The sequence below is a fragment of the Acomys minous genome, assembly GCF_964271855.1.
Source record: "Acomys minous genome assembly, chromosome: 8".
NCBI classification, from domain to species: domain Eukaryota; kingdom Metazoa; phylum Chordata; class Mammalia; order Rodentia; family Muridae; genus Acomys; species Acomys minous.
In genome coordinates, this window is record NC_140489.1 from 9,047,577 (window position 1) to 9,061,997 (window position 14,421).

Here is a 14,421-nt window from a genome sequence, read left to right on the forward strand (position 1 = left end):
ACCCTGGTCTTACTTTATCCTCTGCCTCACTTTACTGTCCGCTCGCTACTCCTCGAGATGGCAGCTATAATGGCACCAAGTGAATAAGATAGCGCCGCAGACGCGGAGTCTATAGGTGCAAAGCCGGCTCTGACCCTCTCCAGGGTTCACAGTCCAGAGAGGTGGACCTGACTCCTCAGGGCAGCTGAGCTCTTAAGCCAGCAATGCTGTTAAAGTCACACAACCCCGTAGGAATCCAAGGCCAGCTGCTGGGAAGGTCAAGAGGAGGCGAGCTGGCTTTCTCCTCCCAGCCTTCCTGATCCAACCAAGTTCCTGGTCTCCAGGAGCCACTGGTGTCTCCACTGGTAGGAGCCTGGGGATGTCTGGGTCCTGGTCAGGATCCCAGCCGGGCCACTGCTGTTTCTTTTCCCAGAAGGCAGGCTGTGTTCTCTGTATGCCTTTTTGAGCCAGCTTCTGAGGGAGGAATCGCTACTTCCTGCTCCCAGCGCTGCTCTCACACTCCCCCACCCACTACTGTTCCCTCTCCACCTGGTCCCAGCACCTCAGGGTCAGCCCCCACCCACATCCATGATGAACTCGTTTTCCACTTAGTCATCATCATTTATGGGGCAATTTCTACCCTCTTGGCTCGACAGGCAGGCCCCACCCTCTGGGCTGACCCAAAGGAACCGTCACCTCATAGGCAGGGTGCTTGGGAGTGGGGTGGGGTGGGGTGGGGCAGGGGTAGGTGCTCTCCTTTTGCCAGGCCATTCCTGAAGTGAAACCGTGCTCACTTCTGGGGAGGAGAGCACCAGGCAGAGGGACTAGCACCTGTGAGAGACCTGAGCCGGAAGGCTACCGTTCTCAGCTGGTGGGGTAGAGGTTTTGGTTTGAAAAGTGGGATGGGGACGGCTTGGAGAAAAAGAAGGGTCACATCTGATTATGGTTGTGGCAGGTATATTAGGGGGCCTCTAGATGAACAGGACCAACAGAGCACATATCATAAGTGGGTGTCGTAACACAGGCTAATAATCCCAGCACTCAGGAGGCAGAGGCAGGTGGATCTCTGTGAGTTCAAGGCAGCCTGGTTTACAAAGTGAGTCCAGCACAGCCAAGGCTACACAGAGAAACAAACCCCCAAAAAAGAATGTGTCATATTATATATAATATATCATTATATGTAATATACTGTAATATATGATATATCTATAATAATTTGTTCTATGGTTTTTGTTTGTTTTTTGTTTTTTGGGTTTTTTCCAGACCAAGTTTCTCTGTGTAGCCTTGGCTGTCCTAGACTCACTTGGTACACCAGGCTGGCCTCCTGTCGCACAGGGTGCTTGTGTGTCACCATCGTCGAGGAATAATTCACAACATGGCTGTTCTGGCAAGAAATCACATCCAAAGACCTTCTAGGTCTGTGTGATCTGACTGGGATGCAAACACGCCTTTAATCCAGGAGACAGAAGCAAGGAGATCTGAGTTCAAGGCCAGCCTGGGTATAAAGCCAGAATCAAGTAAAGAAAAGTGTGGGTCCAGGCGTGGTGGTACACGCCTTTAATCCAAACAAAGGTAAACTTGTAGAAGGAAGCACTCATGTTTTAAAATGATGTCTAATTGAGTGGCAGAAAAGGTGATGAATCAGAGAAGATTTGACAGAATAGGATCTGAAGAGAGAGGAAAGGGAAGCTACTTAAGAGGAGAGGAGGGCTGGAAAGATGGCTCAGAGGTTAGGAGCACTGACTGCTCTTCCAAAGGTCATGAGTTCAAATCCCAGCAACCACATGTTGGCTCACAACCATCTATAATGAGATCTGTATACTTAATAAATAAATCTTAAAAAAAAAAAAGCGGAGAGGAGGCAGTTTTTATCAGGACAATAATAGAAGAAGCCAGAAGATTCGAACACATTGCTAGAGTTGGTCTGAGACCGAGCAGAGCAAGAGAGAGAAGCCAGATTAAATAAGTCAGCTGGGAGAAGAGTTTGAGCCAGAGCAGCTGAGTTGAACCAGACAGCACAGAGCTCAGAAAGAACAAGTAAGCGCGGGCTCATTAAGCAGTAAGTCTCAGGCTAGACGCTCCGTACACCAGGCTGCCCTCAAACTCAGAGATGATCCTGCCTCTGCCTCCACATAGTCAGCAGTTACAGGTGTGATTGTTTAGAGAGTCAGGGCCTGTCAACAAAATGCTCTCACTGAATTTGTCTCCGTGACTGCCTGTGTGCTAGGCCAGGATAGTCAGGCCACTTTACAGTAGGAAACTGAGGCTGGGAGAAAGGGGCAGGGCAACACTGCTGCTCGCTGGTACCCTCCCTGTGAGCAGAAACATTCCATCCTGGAGGAAGGCCCCTGAAGACTCAAGAAGCAGGTGAGGCGGTGGTGGCACACGCCTTTAAAGCCAGCATTCGGGAGGCAGAGGCAGGAGGATCTCTGCGTTTGAGGGCAGCCTGGTGTGTGGAGCTTCTAGCCTCTGCTTCCTGGCACACCGGGGTCATGTAATACTATACTTAGTCCTCTGAGGACGTTCCACACTGAGTTCTGTAGTAGCCACAGCAGCTCACACACCAATCAGCAGTGCATTAAGAGGTTTCCCCAGCTAGAATCCGTGCTAGAATCTGTTGTTTTTGTTTCCTTGAGGTTAGTCATTCTGACTGGGGTGAGATGAAATATCAAAGCAGCTTTTTTTTTTTTTTTTTTTTTTGGTTTTTTGAGACAGGGTTTCTCTGTGTATCCCTGGCTGTCCTGGACTCACTTTGTAGACCAGGCTGGCCTCGAACTCACAGTGATCCGCCTGCCTCTGCCTCCCGAGTGCTAGGATTAAAGGCGTGCGCCACCACGCCCGGCTTATCAAAGCAGCTTTAATTTGCATCTACCTGGTGAAGATGTTGAGCACCTTTCAAATATGTATTGGAATGGGCTTATATTTCCTCTTTTGAGAATTGCGTATGCAGTTCTCAAATATTTATTGGAATGCATTTATTTTTAATTTTGAGAATTTGGTATTCGGCTTAAGGCAACCTATGGGGTGACTTCTTTTGGGTGTTTAATTTTTATTTTATTTTATTTATTTATTTAGGTTTTCTTGAGACAGTTTCTCTGTGTAGCCTTGGCTGTCCTGGACTCACTTTGTAGACCAGGCTGACCTCAAACCCACAGTGATCTGCCTGCCTCTGCCTCCCGAGTGCTGGGATTAAAGGCGTAAGCCACCATCCCCGGCTAGTGTTTAATTTTTACAGTTATTTATAGAATTTTGAAATTAATCCACTCTTGGAACTATTGGATATGCTTCTTTGTTTTGGTTTTTTGTTTGTTTTTTGTTTAGGTCCTGTGGATAGAACCTGGGGCATATGCATTGCCGCTAAACCCTCTCCCATCGAGTGATGTGGAGCCCAGCCATGGAGGCGGACTCTTTAGGCTTGTTTTTCTTTTAACACTGTTGGTGTGTGTGTGTGTGTGTGTGTGTGTGTGTGTGTGTGTGTGTGTGTGTGTATGTAAATCTAAAGGAGTCCTAGGGCTGGAGCAGTGGCTCGGAGCATTTGCTGCTCCTGCAGAGGATCTGGGTTCATTTCCTAGCACCCATAGCGTGACTCACAAACATCTCCAACGCCAGCTTCAAGAGGACTTGGCACCCTCGTCTGGCCTCTGTGGGCACCAGCACACACATGGTGCACATCCGTACACGTTCTGGCCTATGTGGGCACCAGCACACACATGGTGCACATCCGTACACGTTCTGGCCTCTGTGGGCCTCAGACACATGAGATAAAAATAAATAAGTATTAAAATAAGAGATCAGTCACAGCAACTCAAGTTGCTAGTGGGTGATCTATGCGGCCATCAGGGCTGTGCCAGTGGGGACCCAGCGGCCCTACAACATCCTTTAGGGCAAGATTCTCTGTCTCCGCTGGGCAGAAGAGACTAGTGCAGTTCTGTTCTTGTCTGTGGCTGTGCTTAGCCTGCATGTAGTGAGTCACCTATTGGGAACACAGGGTACCCTCATCATTATGCTGGAGAGCAGGGATGTCACAGCCAGTCCCCTTATGACTAGAGGGTGCTTCTCCAACTGGTCCAAGCAAAAAAGATAATATGCCAGTTCATCAGATGAAAAAGGCTGATCAGGTATGGCTAGATCCAAGAGTCCTAAAAAAACACAAAAGAGAGAGGCCATGGGGCCTGGCTTACATTAAGGCAGGAATACAGGATAAACAGCAAATAAATAAATATATAAACAAACAAATATCTCCTTAGTGCGTGGCTGACACCTGCATTGTTTCAGTATGTACTAGAGGTGAAACATAAAATTCAGGCTCAAGTGTGTTTTTTTTTTTGAAGATGATTATTATTGTTGTTGTTGTTTTGAGATAGGGTTTCTCTATGTAGCCCTGGCCGTCCTGAACTTGCTTTGTAGACTGGACTCGAACTTAGATCTGTCTGCCTCTGCCTCCCTGAGCACTGGGATTATAGACGTGCACCACTGCATCCAGGTTTTGAAGATTGTTTTAATTGTGTGGGTGTGGGTGTGGGTGTGTGCACATGTGAGCGCAGGTGCCTGCAGAACCCAGCAGAGGGTGGCAGATCCCCTGGAACTAGAGTTCCCAGCATGGGGACCAGGAACCAAATGGGTTCTCAGCAAAAGCATCAAGTGCTCTTAAAGGATGAACCATCTCTCCAGCCAAGGACTTGGTTCTTTTAGAAAACGTTAAAGAGCCACCACAGGGAGGCTCCCACCTGTAACCTGGCACGAGACCAGCATTTAAGTGGGACAGGGGTGGTGGGGTGAGAGGCTCCGGGATCAGTCCCCAGTGCTACAAAGACATAAGGTGGCTGCCCTCAAGCCTTCCACGGAGCTCCTTCCGTTAGCCTGCCTGATGATGACGGCAAGCCTTCCACTTGGTCTTCTCCACCTGGCTAGTACAGGCTGTCCAAACTCTGCTCAGTCTTGGCCTGGCTGCCAGGCAAAACAAGAGGTTGCCCATTTATGGCCTCCTGGCACAGCTGCATCTCTTTACTGGCTGTTATGATCACTGTCCTGAGCTGGTCCTCTCAGCTGGCTTATGGCAGCTTTTTGCACAGCGTTGGCAGCCCCTTCCTTCGCTATGTGTATCTCGTCAGTTAAGTCCCTGTATCTGCTGGTTTTATCCTGTCTTTGGTCTGCAGTGGCAGTTCAAGCTGAACCTTGAAAGACCAGTGGGATAGACCAAGAGGAGATAGATGGAGGGCTGGAGACCAGAAGACGACAGGGGTTCATCCTTAATGACCAATGCCCCTCCACAGTGCAGCAATGGCCCCCATCCTCTGTACATCTCAGTGCTTCCTCAGGCTCTCCCCCCTGTCCCCGGGTCTGGCTCTTCCAGCCCCGCCCCTCCCCACTGAGCAGGTGACCATGAAAACGAAAACCATGGGCGGCAGATGTAGTGCAGCTGGTAAAGGGCTTTCCTGGCATGCGGGAGGCCTGAGGCTCAACTCTCGGCACTGTATAAAGTGTGTGTGCCTGTAGCCCCAGCTCTTGGGAAGAGAAGGCAGCAGGGTGGTCATAGGTTCCAGGTCACTACATATTGAGTATCAGGCCAGCCTAGGATATAGAATACCATCTCAAAAAGCAAGTGGGCGGCTCATGGACCTGCCCTTCCCACAGGGTTTGCCTGCAGGTAGCTCTTCATAGGGAAGGGAGTGCATTGCTGGTAGTTGCTCGTGGTCCTGTGAACAACCTAGTAAGACTCAGTGGGTCACACATGCCTACACACACACACACACACACACACACACACACACACACATGCACACGCACACACACACACACACACACACACACACACACAAAGGTCTGGGGGGTCTGGGGACATGGCTTGGCAGTTAAGAGCACAGTCTGCTCTTTCTGGGGACCCAGGTTTGATTCCCAGCACCCACACGACGGCTCACAACCTTCTGTAACTCCAGTCCCAGAGGATGTAGCACAGAGGAGCTTCCTGGCTTCCTCAGACGCTGCACACATGTGGCGCACAGACACACGCAGGCAAATGCCTATAGAGTAAAAAGAAAGGCGTGAAAGTAGACATGGCGGGGGAAGGTGATGACTGGGAAGAGGAGCTAAGGAAGGGTAATGGGGTGACTGTGACTGAAATACATGTGCATGCAAACGTCATAATGCACCTGTCATGTACACTATATGCTAATACAACATTAGAAATAAACTATGAGAGTAGAAGTACATATCAGCTGTACCTGTGCCCTCCCTGGCACCCGTGCCCAACATTCTGTCCAGGCAGCCAGCACCCCTCCTAGTCTTCTCAAGGCATCATTCTGGAAGGTCTCCACACCAGGACAGGCCACACCCACCCTCCAGTGACAGCAGCTTTTCAGTTGTCCCTTGAAGCTGCCTGGGGACAACCATGGAGGAGCGTTCTCAGAAGGGACAGGCAGAGAGGGAGACGCCCATCACAGGAGGACGTGATCTGTCAATGCAGTGCGCAGGTGGTGCTCACACCCCAGAGCATGACTGGGTTGGCTCCTGTGCCCTGTGCACGCCCACCTCACTCACCTGCACAAGCCTCTGTCCCTCCCCCTACCCCCTCAGGAACTTCTCCAGGCCTCTAATCACTGGCGCCTGAACCTTGTCCAGACAGAGTTACTTCCCTCCGTCCAACCTCGGTGAAGTACACTGTGACCTATGTGTTCCTGTCTCAGATGCTTGGCACCACTAAGTCCCTACTGACCACACCCTCCTCCCTCGGCCACTTTAGCTTCCAGGGCCCTCAAATCTGTTTCGGTTTCTGTGGACCTTTCCCCTTTGCTGGAAGCACTAGGATCTGGCCTTAGACTTCCTCCCTTCTCTCAGATGTGTGTGCATGTGTACACCACAGCATGAGTGGGGGTCAGGGGACAACCCAAGGGTGTCATTTCTCTTCCTCCACCATGTCCTGGTATCCCAGGGGTTGAACCCAAGTCACCAGCTCATGGCAGGCTGAGCCATCTCCTGGTCCTTGAGCACATCCTCTGTACCCAAACTCCAGCTGTCATCAGCCAGGCCTTCTCCCCAGCTTCCTGCTGCTAGGGACACACCTCTTCCTATACGGGCTCCTCCCAGGTACTCGCCTGAAATGTGGGGACTCTTGGGCCTCTCTCCTCCCACTCACAGCAGTGGCATCTGTGCAATGTGTGTGTCCCCTCAGCTGTCATCCCCAGCAGCTACAGTAGCTGTTTCTATGTCCCCTCTGCTCATCCTCAGCAGCCGCAGGGAGTTAGGGAATGGGCCACATGGCTTCTCTGCTGCTTAGCTTCTCTGAGTCCTGAGTCCTGCTTGCCTGCAGTGGTAGTTTGTGGTCCCTTCCTCACTGCCCAGCTGCCCATATATACACAAGAGCTTTTTTTTTTTTTTAATTTATTATGTATACAATGTTGTGTCTGCATGTACAACTGCACACCAGAAGAGGGCACCAGATCTCATTACAGATGGTTGTGAGCCACCATGTGGTTGCTGGGAATTGAACTCAGGACCTCTGGAAGAGCAGTCAGTGCTCTTAACCGCTGAGCCATCTCTCCAGCCCCACACAGGAGCTTTTACCCTGACAAGGACAAGCTTTTCATAAAGAAGGAAAGTGTGCCCTTGGGTCAGGTCTCAGAAAACATACAACAGGGTCAAAGGTCAACTATGCCCAGATAGCAAGAGTTTTCTGCTTCATGTTACCCCGCCCCCACAGCAACTTTGAGGTCTCCTCAGCCTCTCTGGGAATCATGCTGTGCCCTTGACCAAGCTGCTCTCCACTTCCCACATCCATTTGACCTTCTAAAGAGGAGGTCATGCCTTCATGCCTGTCTACACTGTCACCTGGGCAGCCTTGAAGGACAGCAATGACATGCCTGGGGCAGGTTGGGGTGGGGACTACCGGTTGGTCTTGGCACAATTATAGACCCGCCTGTGATCTCCACAGTGTGGGCAGGGATGTTCACAGCACTGGAATCCTGCATGGGGTACAGTTTACCCAGCAAGCCTGTCACTCAGAGCAGCAGGCGGGCGTTGAGTGTCAGTCATCGCAGTCTGCTCAGTGCAGTCACCCACCGAGCAATGAGGCTGGGCAACTTTGAAGAAACAAGGGTAAACTTATAGTTCTGGGCTGGGGAGGGAGGGGAGGGAAGACGGGAAGAGAAGGGACGTGACGGTGGGACTACATCTATCAGGTGTACTTTCCAGAGAAAACATTGACTCATTGCTGAGGGCAGAGGCCTCCTGACCTTCCCACCTCTCAACATAGTTGCACTGGGGACTTGGTTTCCAACACATAAGCCCCAAGGGATGTTCAAGCCATGGCAGTGACCTTGGGGAAAGGCAAGCTGCTGAGGGTAGGGCCTGCTTGGAGCCATGATAAAGTTAGTCCCCTGCCACCAAAGAGCCTCAGGACAGGGAATGGGTCTAAGGGACAGGACAGCCGCAGCTTTCAGATCTAGCAGCCCGTTGTCTCTCTCCTTCCCAGGGCCGCCTGATATGGCTCAGGGTGGCCTTGCACGCATGGCAGTCCACATACCCTAGCCATATGTCCCCACATTGGCCTGCCTGTTGTCTCTTACCCCAGGTCACTGGCCCGCAGGTGGTCAGTATCAGTCTTGTTTGTATGCCTGAACTAACTCCCAAGTGGAATACTTTCCTTCCCCTCAGTCTGCAGCACACATTCACGCCCCGGTCTCAGCGGGTGAGGCCCACAGGAAAGCTGTGTCCCATGGACCACTGAGCATCTCTTACTGCTCGCTAGCAACCCCTCTGGCCTTTTTGGCTTCTGAGCAGTTGGGAAGTGGGGTCAGCTTGGATTCAGGCCATCTGGGAACCCTGGCTAGAGGAAGATGTCAGAGGACGTCATGGAGGAGTCTCCTGATGCCAGGTGCCCTCACAGCCTTGAACCTGTGCCCTTTCACTCCCATTACACAACTGCTATGGAAAATTATGTCTCTCACCTTATGCTGTGGGCAAACAGAGTTGGGTAAGGAGCCACATGATAAGCTGCAGGAAGGCCTCTCCCCACATCTCCTCCCTAGAGTGGAGGAGGGGCTGGGGCTCCCAAAGGCCACTCGCTCAGTCACACTCTCCCCCAGGGTGGTGTTCTTCAGCCCTCTTACTCCTGGCCGTGACTGCTAGCTGCCATGGATCTCCTTCCTAGGAGCTGCTTTAGCCTACGAGGCAATGCTGCCTGGAGGTGGTGCAGGGGTGCTGGGGTCTCAGCTGGCAGGCTGGTGTAAACAGGATTTTGTAGTCTGGGTTACAAAAGTGCCTGCATGCCCTGAGCTGTCCGTCCTGTCCCCTCTCTGGACTTGAGCCTCGTCTACCTCTTGGGACTGCTTAGCTGGCCTAGGGCACAGAACAACAGGATGCCCCATGTGCGCATGTGTGTGTGAGTGTGTGGGTGTATGCCCGCTTGGGTCTGCTCAGAGGACGCAGGTGAGAAGTGCTTCAGTCCCTCAGCCCCTGCCTAGGCAAGGAGCCAAGGAGGCACAGAGGAGCTGAGGGAGCTGAAGGGGCTCACTGGGCTGGCTCTCTGCGGGACAGAGGCTGAGGAAGGGACCGGATGCACGCAGCCATGGGCCTGACTGGGAAAAGAACCTAGCAAAGACTGTGAACAGAATTTGCAACTACTTCACCGGGAGAACCTCACCTACAATGATGTGGGGTGAAAGAGTTCCAAGGTCTGGGTGTGGCTGCATTAATTAGTGCTTTTGGAATGGACTTAGGCCTCCTACACCCCTCAAAGTCAGTACCTCAAGCTGCCCCAAGCTCCAGAGTCCTCTGTGGGAAGGTTAGGTGGCCTGCCCAGTCCTCCGGAGTGGAAAACAGACTGAGATGCCAGCTTCCTTCAAAGTGTAACTTTCTTGAAACCACTTTTTTGCTGTTGTTTTGAGCCCTGGCTGTCCTGGATACTCACTCTGTAGACCAGGGTGGCCTCGAACTCATAGATCCACCTGCCTCTGCCTCTCGAGTGCTGGGATTAAAAGCAGATTAAAGTAACTACCTACCTCTTAGCAGGGATTTCATCTGAGAGAACTGGGATCAAAATTCTGCCAACTTCTCCTGTATTAGAGGCGAAGTCACAGCGAAAGAAAGTGTTTAACACAGGAGAATACACAACAGGCACCGTAAATAGCTCTTATCCTAGCACCCACCCTATGTGGTTGGAGCTGGGGTTAGTCATGGAAGGGCCCTGGCAGGGCAGAGCAAGTTGTAAAGCAACCCCTTCAGGGGCTCAGTCCTATTCTAGGCCTTCCCACACGCAGATGAGATAACAGCTGGATGTTTCCCCAAGGTCGCTGAGGGTCAGAGCAAGGGAGGCTCGGAACATGACTCTTGCTCCAGAAAAAACGCCGCCACACGCCGCCAGGGAGCTTATTCGTGTCGTCCAGTGCTTGGACTGCATAGACCCTGCTCCAGACGCCGGCCGGGACTCGCCTCGCCCCCGCCAAGCCCCGCCCTCTAAGCCCCGCCCCGTCCCCTGGCTTCTCTCACCCGCCCCGCCCCCGGCCCTCAAGTTTCTCCGAAGTTTTCCGCGGGTCCCGCTGAGAGCCCCGCCCCCTGGCCCGTGACGCAAGAATGGTGCAGCGCGGCGACCAATGGGTAGCGGCGGGGGCCGGCGGCGGGGGCCAATGGCGGCGGCGGCCCGGCCCGCGGTCTTGCCCGGCCCCGGCTGCACTGCGCCGCCCGCCGCCCGCCCCTCGGCGGCACCGGTACCGGCACCCAGGGACCGGGTCGCGGCGGCTCGGAGTGCGGCGGTCGCGGGCGGCGGCAGCGGCGCCTCCCTCCACTCCCGGCGTCGTGAGAATCTCCGTTTGCTCGCCCGTGCACGGACGGCGCGCGCTCCGGCCCGCCGCAGGGACAGGGTCGCGCGGCTTGGTGAGTCGCCTGTCCCGAGCGCCCCCGTTCGCAGGTGCAGCCCTTGATCCTGGACAACCCCCACTCCCTACCCGGCCCGCAGACACTCGGGCGCGCTCCGCGGCCGCCGCCGCCGCGGTCGAGGTTGGCCGGTCTTTGCCGGGAGGGGTCAGGGAGGATCTGGCCGGCGGCCCAACCTCCAGTCACGGAGCCGCGGCCGTGACTCTGCCCAGTGACGTGAGGCGGCCGAACTTTACGTAACCCGCCCGGCACCCCACGCGTGCCCACACAGTACACCTGGGGCGCGGGGGCCCAGGCATGGGAAGGCGCTGCAGTCGTGGCATCCCCTCAGAGGGATGCCGCAGCCCACTCCATAGTGCCCACCTCTGTAACTCAATCACAGCGAACGGTCATGACATACAGTGTGTGGACGAGGCTCACTCGCCGTCCTAGGTCCCTTGAGACTTAAGGCTTACCCTTGTCCGAGGCAGTAGGGCGCCTGGGCCGGGGGTACCGAGGGTAAGTGGCCAGCGCTCGGGTTGAGTCTTGAGGCCCGAGAGTAGAGGCAGGGTTTAGACTGGGGTCTGCAGTGTCCTGAATGGGGTCCCAAACAGAACGCAGGAGACATAGACTCCTGTCCTGGCTCAGCCTGACTTGGTGGACTGACCTTGGACTAGCTTGTCCTCCGTTGAAAAATGGGATGCCAGTACCAGCCTCATGTGGATGGACCCGGAGTGGACTGCAGATGGTGTGCACTGCATGCAAATCCCTCGTTGGCTTTACTTTTTCCTTCCTTCCAGCACCTCATTTCTGGTGGGCAGCAACACTGTGGATGAAAGACCAGAGCCACTCTTCAATTCGGGCTGCGGGGCGCACTGCCAGCCCTAGGCCACCACTTTCTTGTTGACGAGGAAGCTGAGATTTTGGTGCGGCCAAGTGAATACCCGCCTCCCCAGAACCCAGGACCGCCTGCAGGAACCGGGTAGGTCTAAGTGAGTTATGCCTACACCCTTCTGAAAAGAAGCCTCAGCGTATCCCTCCAGAGGTCAAGGTAGCCGTGGAGCTAGGGGCTGGGAGTATGATTTGGGCTCGGCTTGTGCTGTGGGCTTGAGTCTTCTTGGGTGTCACATGGATTCCTCATGGACCTAACTCAGGTGTGAGATGAGTCGGGAGACTGACAGCTCCAGTAGGTCCAGCCTTCCTTAGCAGAAGCCAGAGAGGGAGTGCAGATGCAGAAATCCAAGCATGGTTCCGGACCTAGGATAGAAGAGAGCTGAGGGCAGTGACTAGCAGAGCCAGGCTGGTGATTGGAAAAGGGCCTCCGACAGAGGGATGGAAGACCCAAGGCCTGTGTGAAGATAGGTTCCATTTCTCAGGCCCAGGGAGTTGTTGCCAAAGTCTTCACTTGCTCCCGTTTCGCTTGACAGGTTGGTCTGGGCGGCGTGACCCATGCCTTGAGGCCAGGAGACTCCTCGAGGCCAGCATGCCGTGGGACACCAGGCCTGGACGCAGCGCCAGCGGCGGGCCCGAGGGCGCCGGCGCAGCACGCTTGCGGGTACAGAAGCAGTGCCGGAAGTCATCCTTTGCCTTCTACCAGGCAGTGCGAGACCTGCTTCCGGTGTGGCTACTTGAGGACATGCGAGCCAGCGAAGCCTTCCACTGGGACGAGCGGGGCCGCGCCGCCGCCTATTCGCCATCGGAGGCCCTGCTCTACGCGCTTGTGCACGACCACCAAGCCTATGCTCACTACCTGCTGGCCACCTTCCCCCGGCGCGCGCTGGCCCCGCCGAGTGCGGGCTTCCGCTGCTGCACCGCACCCGGACCTCACGTGACACTGGCAGTGCGCTACAACCGCGTGGGCATCCTGCGCCGCATACTGCGAACGGTGCGCGACTTCCCAGTCGAAGAGCGAGTGCGCCTTCTGGACCGCCGTGGCTGTAGCCGTGTGGAGGGTGGTGGCACGTCGCTGCACGTGGCCTGTGAGCTCGCACGCCCCGAGTGCCTCTTTCTGTTGCTTGGCCATGGAGCTTCTCCGGGCCTGCGAGACGGTGGTGGCTTTACACCACTGGAGCTGCTGCTGCGCCAGCTGGGCCAGGATGCCAGCTCAGCCCCTCCTGCTGCTGAGGCCTCCTCTGCTACCGTCAACGCTGCCACCGCCAGCACCACTTCCCCTGGGGAGGCGTGTCAGCGCCGCCTGCTGCTGCTTGACCTGTTGGCACTGTACACCCCGGGGGGTGCCGAGGGCCCAGCTCGGTGTGAACTGCTGGGAGACCGGCTACGCTGGCAGCGGCTGTTGGGTGAGGACAAGTTCCAGTGGTTAGCAGGGCTGGCACCACCCTCCCTTTTTGTCCGTGCCATGCAGGTGCTGGTCACCACCATCTCACCTGGCCGCTTCCCTGAGGCCTTGGATGAGTTGCCTCTGCCACCGTTTTTGCAGCCCTTGGACCTCACGGGCAAGGGTTAGACTTGGGGACACCGAAGCACTGTATTTTGGGACAGAAGTGTTTTTGAGAGCATTGTACCTGGCACTTTACATATATGAATCTCTGACTGTACAGAGGAATGTGTCTGGTCTGTCGCATACATTTGGGGTAGGGCTGCCAAGTCAGGCAGGCTTTGCGAGCCTTGGCTCTTCACCCTCCGTCTCAAGTGCACTAGCTGCCTTGCTCAGCCAAGGATAAGGGTGAGGACCTGGAGTCCTGGGGGAGGTGACAGCTGAGCCAAGCAGGAGAGGAGCAGGAGCAGAGGGTGGGGACTGACATGACCAAGCAAGAGGACAGAATGTGCAGTTCTGACTGGCCCTCTTGTGCCGTCAGCCTCCCAAGCGCTGGACTTGATCCTGTGTCCAGGAGGACAAGGAGGGCCCAGCAGGCAGCTATGGCGGAGCTTTGATCAGGGGGAGGCAGGCTCTGTCTCATCACCTCACACTGAATCATTGCTTCTCCACCCATGCCTGAAATTGGCCCTTTTATCACCTTTGCCCTCAGTCATGGTTGGCAGGTGCTGGCCCTGGGCTGCAGCACCTGCTTCACCACCTGCTTTGGGCCCCTGCAACATGGTTCCTCATCAGGGCCAGGTGTGCTTTCCAGCCCTCCTGTCTAGCCTCAGGGATGGGCTCCTCACCTACTCAACATGGGACTCGGGGCTGGGTGTTACCACCCTGGGCAGGCTTCTTGCCCAGTGTGGAAAGCTGGTTTCTGCTAGAAACTTGTGAAGATTGAACCCTTGCTCATGAATGAACCATCGCCCTTCTGGCTAAACGGACCCTGGCTGCAAAGCTGGGTTCATATCCTGAGGAACGCCAAGCCTGGGGAGGAGGGCCTGCCCCTGCCCAGGGATTTTGCTGGGCCGTGAAATTCAACCTTTGTGGCGCAGGCTTGTAGGCCATGGTGTGCTGCCAGGAGGAGAGGCCGGCAGTCTGCTGAAGTGGCCGGCCTGGTTTGGGGCACCTGCTGCTCAGTACTGAGTGCGGCATGCCTGGGGGTGGAAAAGTCCAGGTTGCTGGGCCACAGGAGGGAGGGTAGGGGGAGCCTGGCAAGCAGGAAGGGCCCTAGACCTTGCTACCTCTGTCCCGGGCCCTGTGTTACCATAAAGGGA

General features: G+C 54.9%; 1 protein-coding gene across 3 annotated transcripts; it reads left to right on the plus strand.

Moving 5' to 3' along the window:
- The first annotated feature begins 10,578 nt into the window (after positions 1–10,578).
- ANKRD9 (ankyrin repeat domain 9) lies at positions 10,579–13,379 on the plus strand. Of its 3 annotated transcripts, none has more exons than XM_084792438.1 (3): positions 10,579–10,845; positions 11,625–11,869; positions 12,252–13,379. In XM_084792438.1, exon 3 carries the CDS (start codon positions 12,308–12,310, stop codon positions 13,286–13,288), a length of 981 nt encoding a protein of 326 aa, XP_084648564.1. In that variant the 5' UTR covers positions 10,579–10,845; positions 11,625–11,869; positions 12,252–12,307; the 3' UTR covers positions 13,289–13,379. The 3 variants fall into 3 exon arrangements, with proteins under 3 accessions (XP_084648564.1, XP_084648562.1, XP_084648563.1); XM_084792436.1 differs by having other exon boundaries at positions 10,580–10,845; positions 11,625–11,806; XM_084792437.1 differs by lacking the exon at positions 10,579–10,845 and adding an exon at positions 11,116–11,343 and having other exon boundaries at positions 11,625–11,806.
- Positions 13,380–14,421: the final 1,042 nt, after the last annotated feature.

Bases quoted from the DNA above. Each gene is read 5' to 3' on its own strand.
- ANKRD9 (XM_084792438.1), top strand. From the start codon at position 12,308: ATGCCGTGGGACACCAGGCCTGGACGCAGCGCCAGCGGCGGGCCCGAG.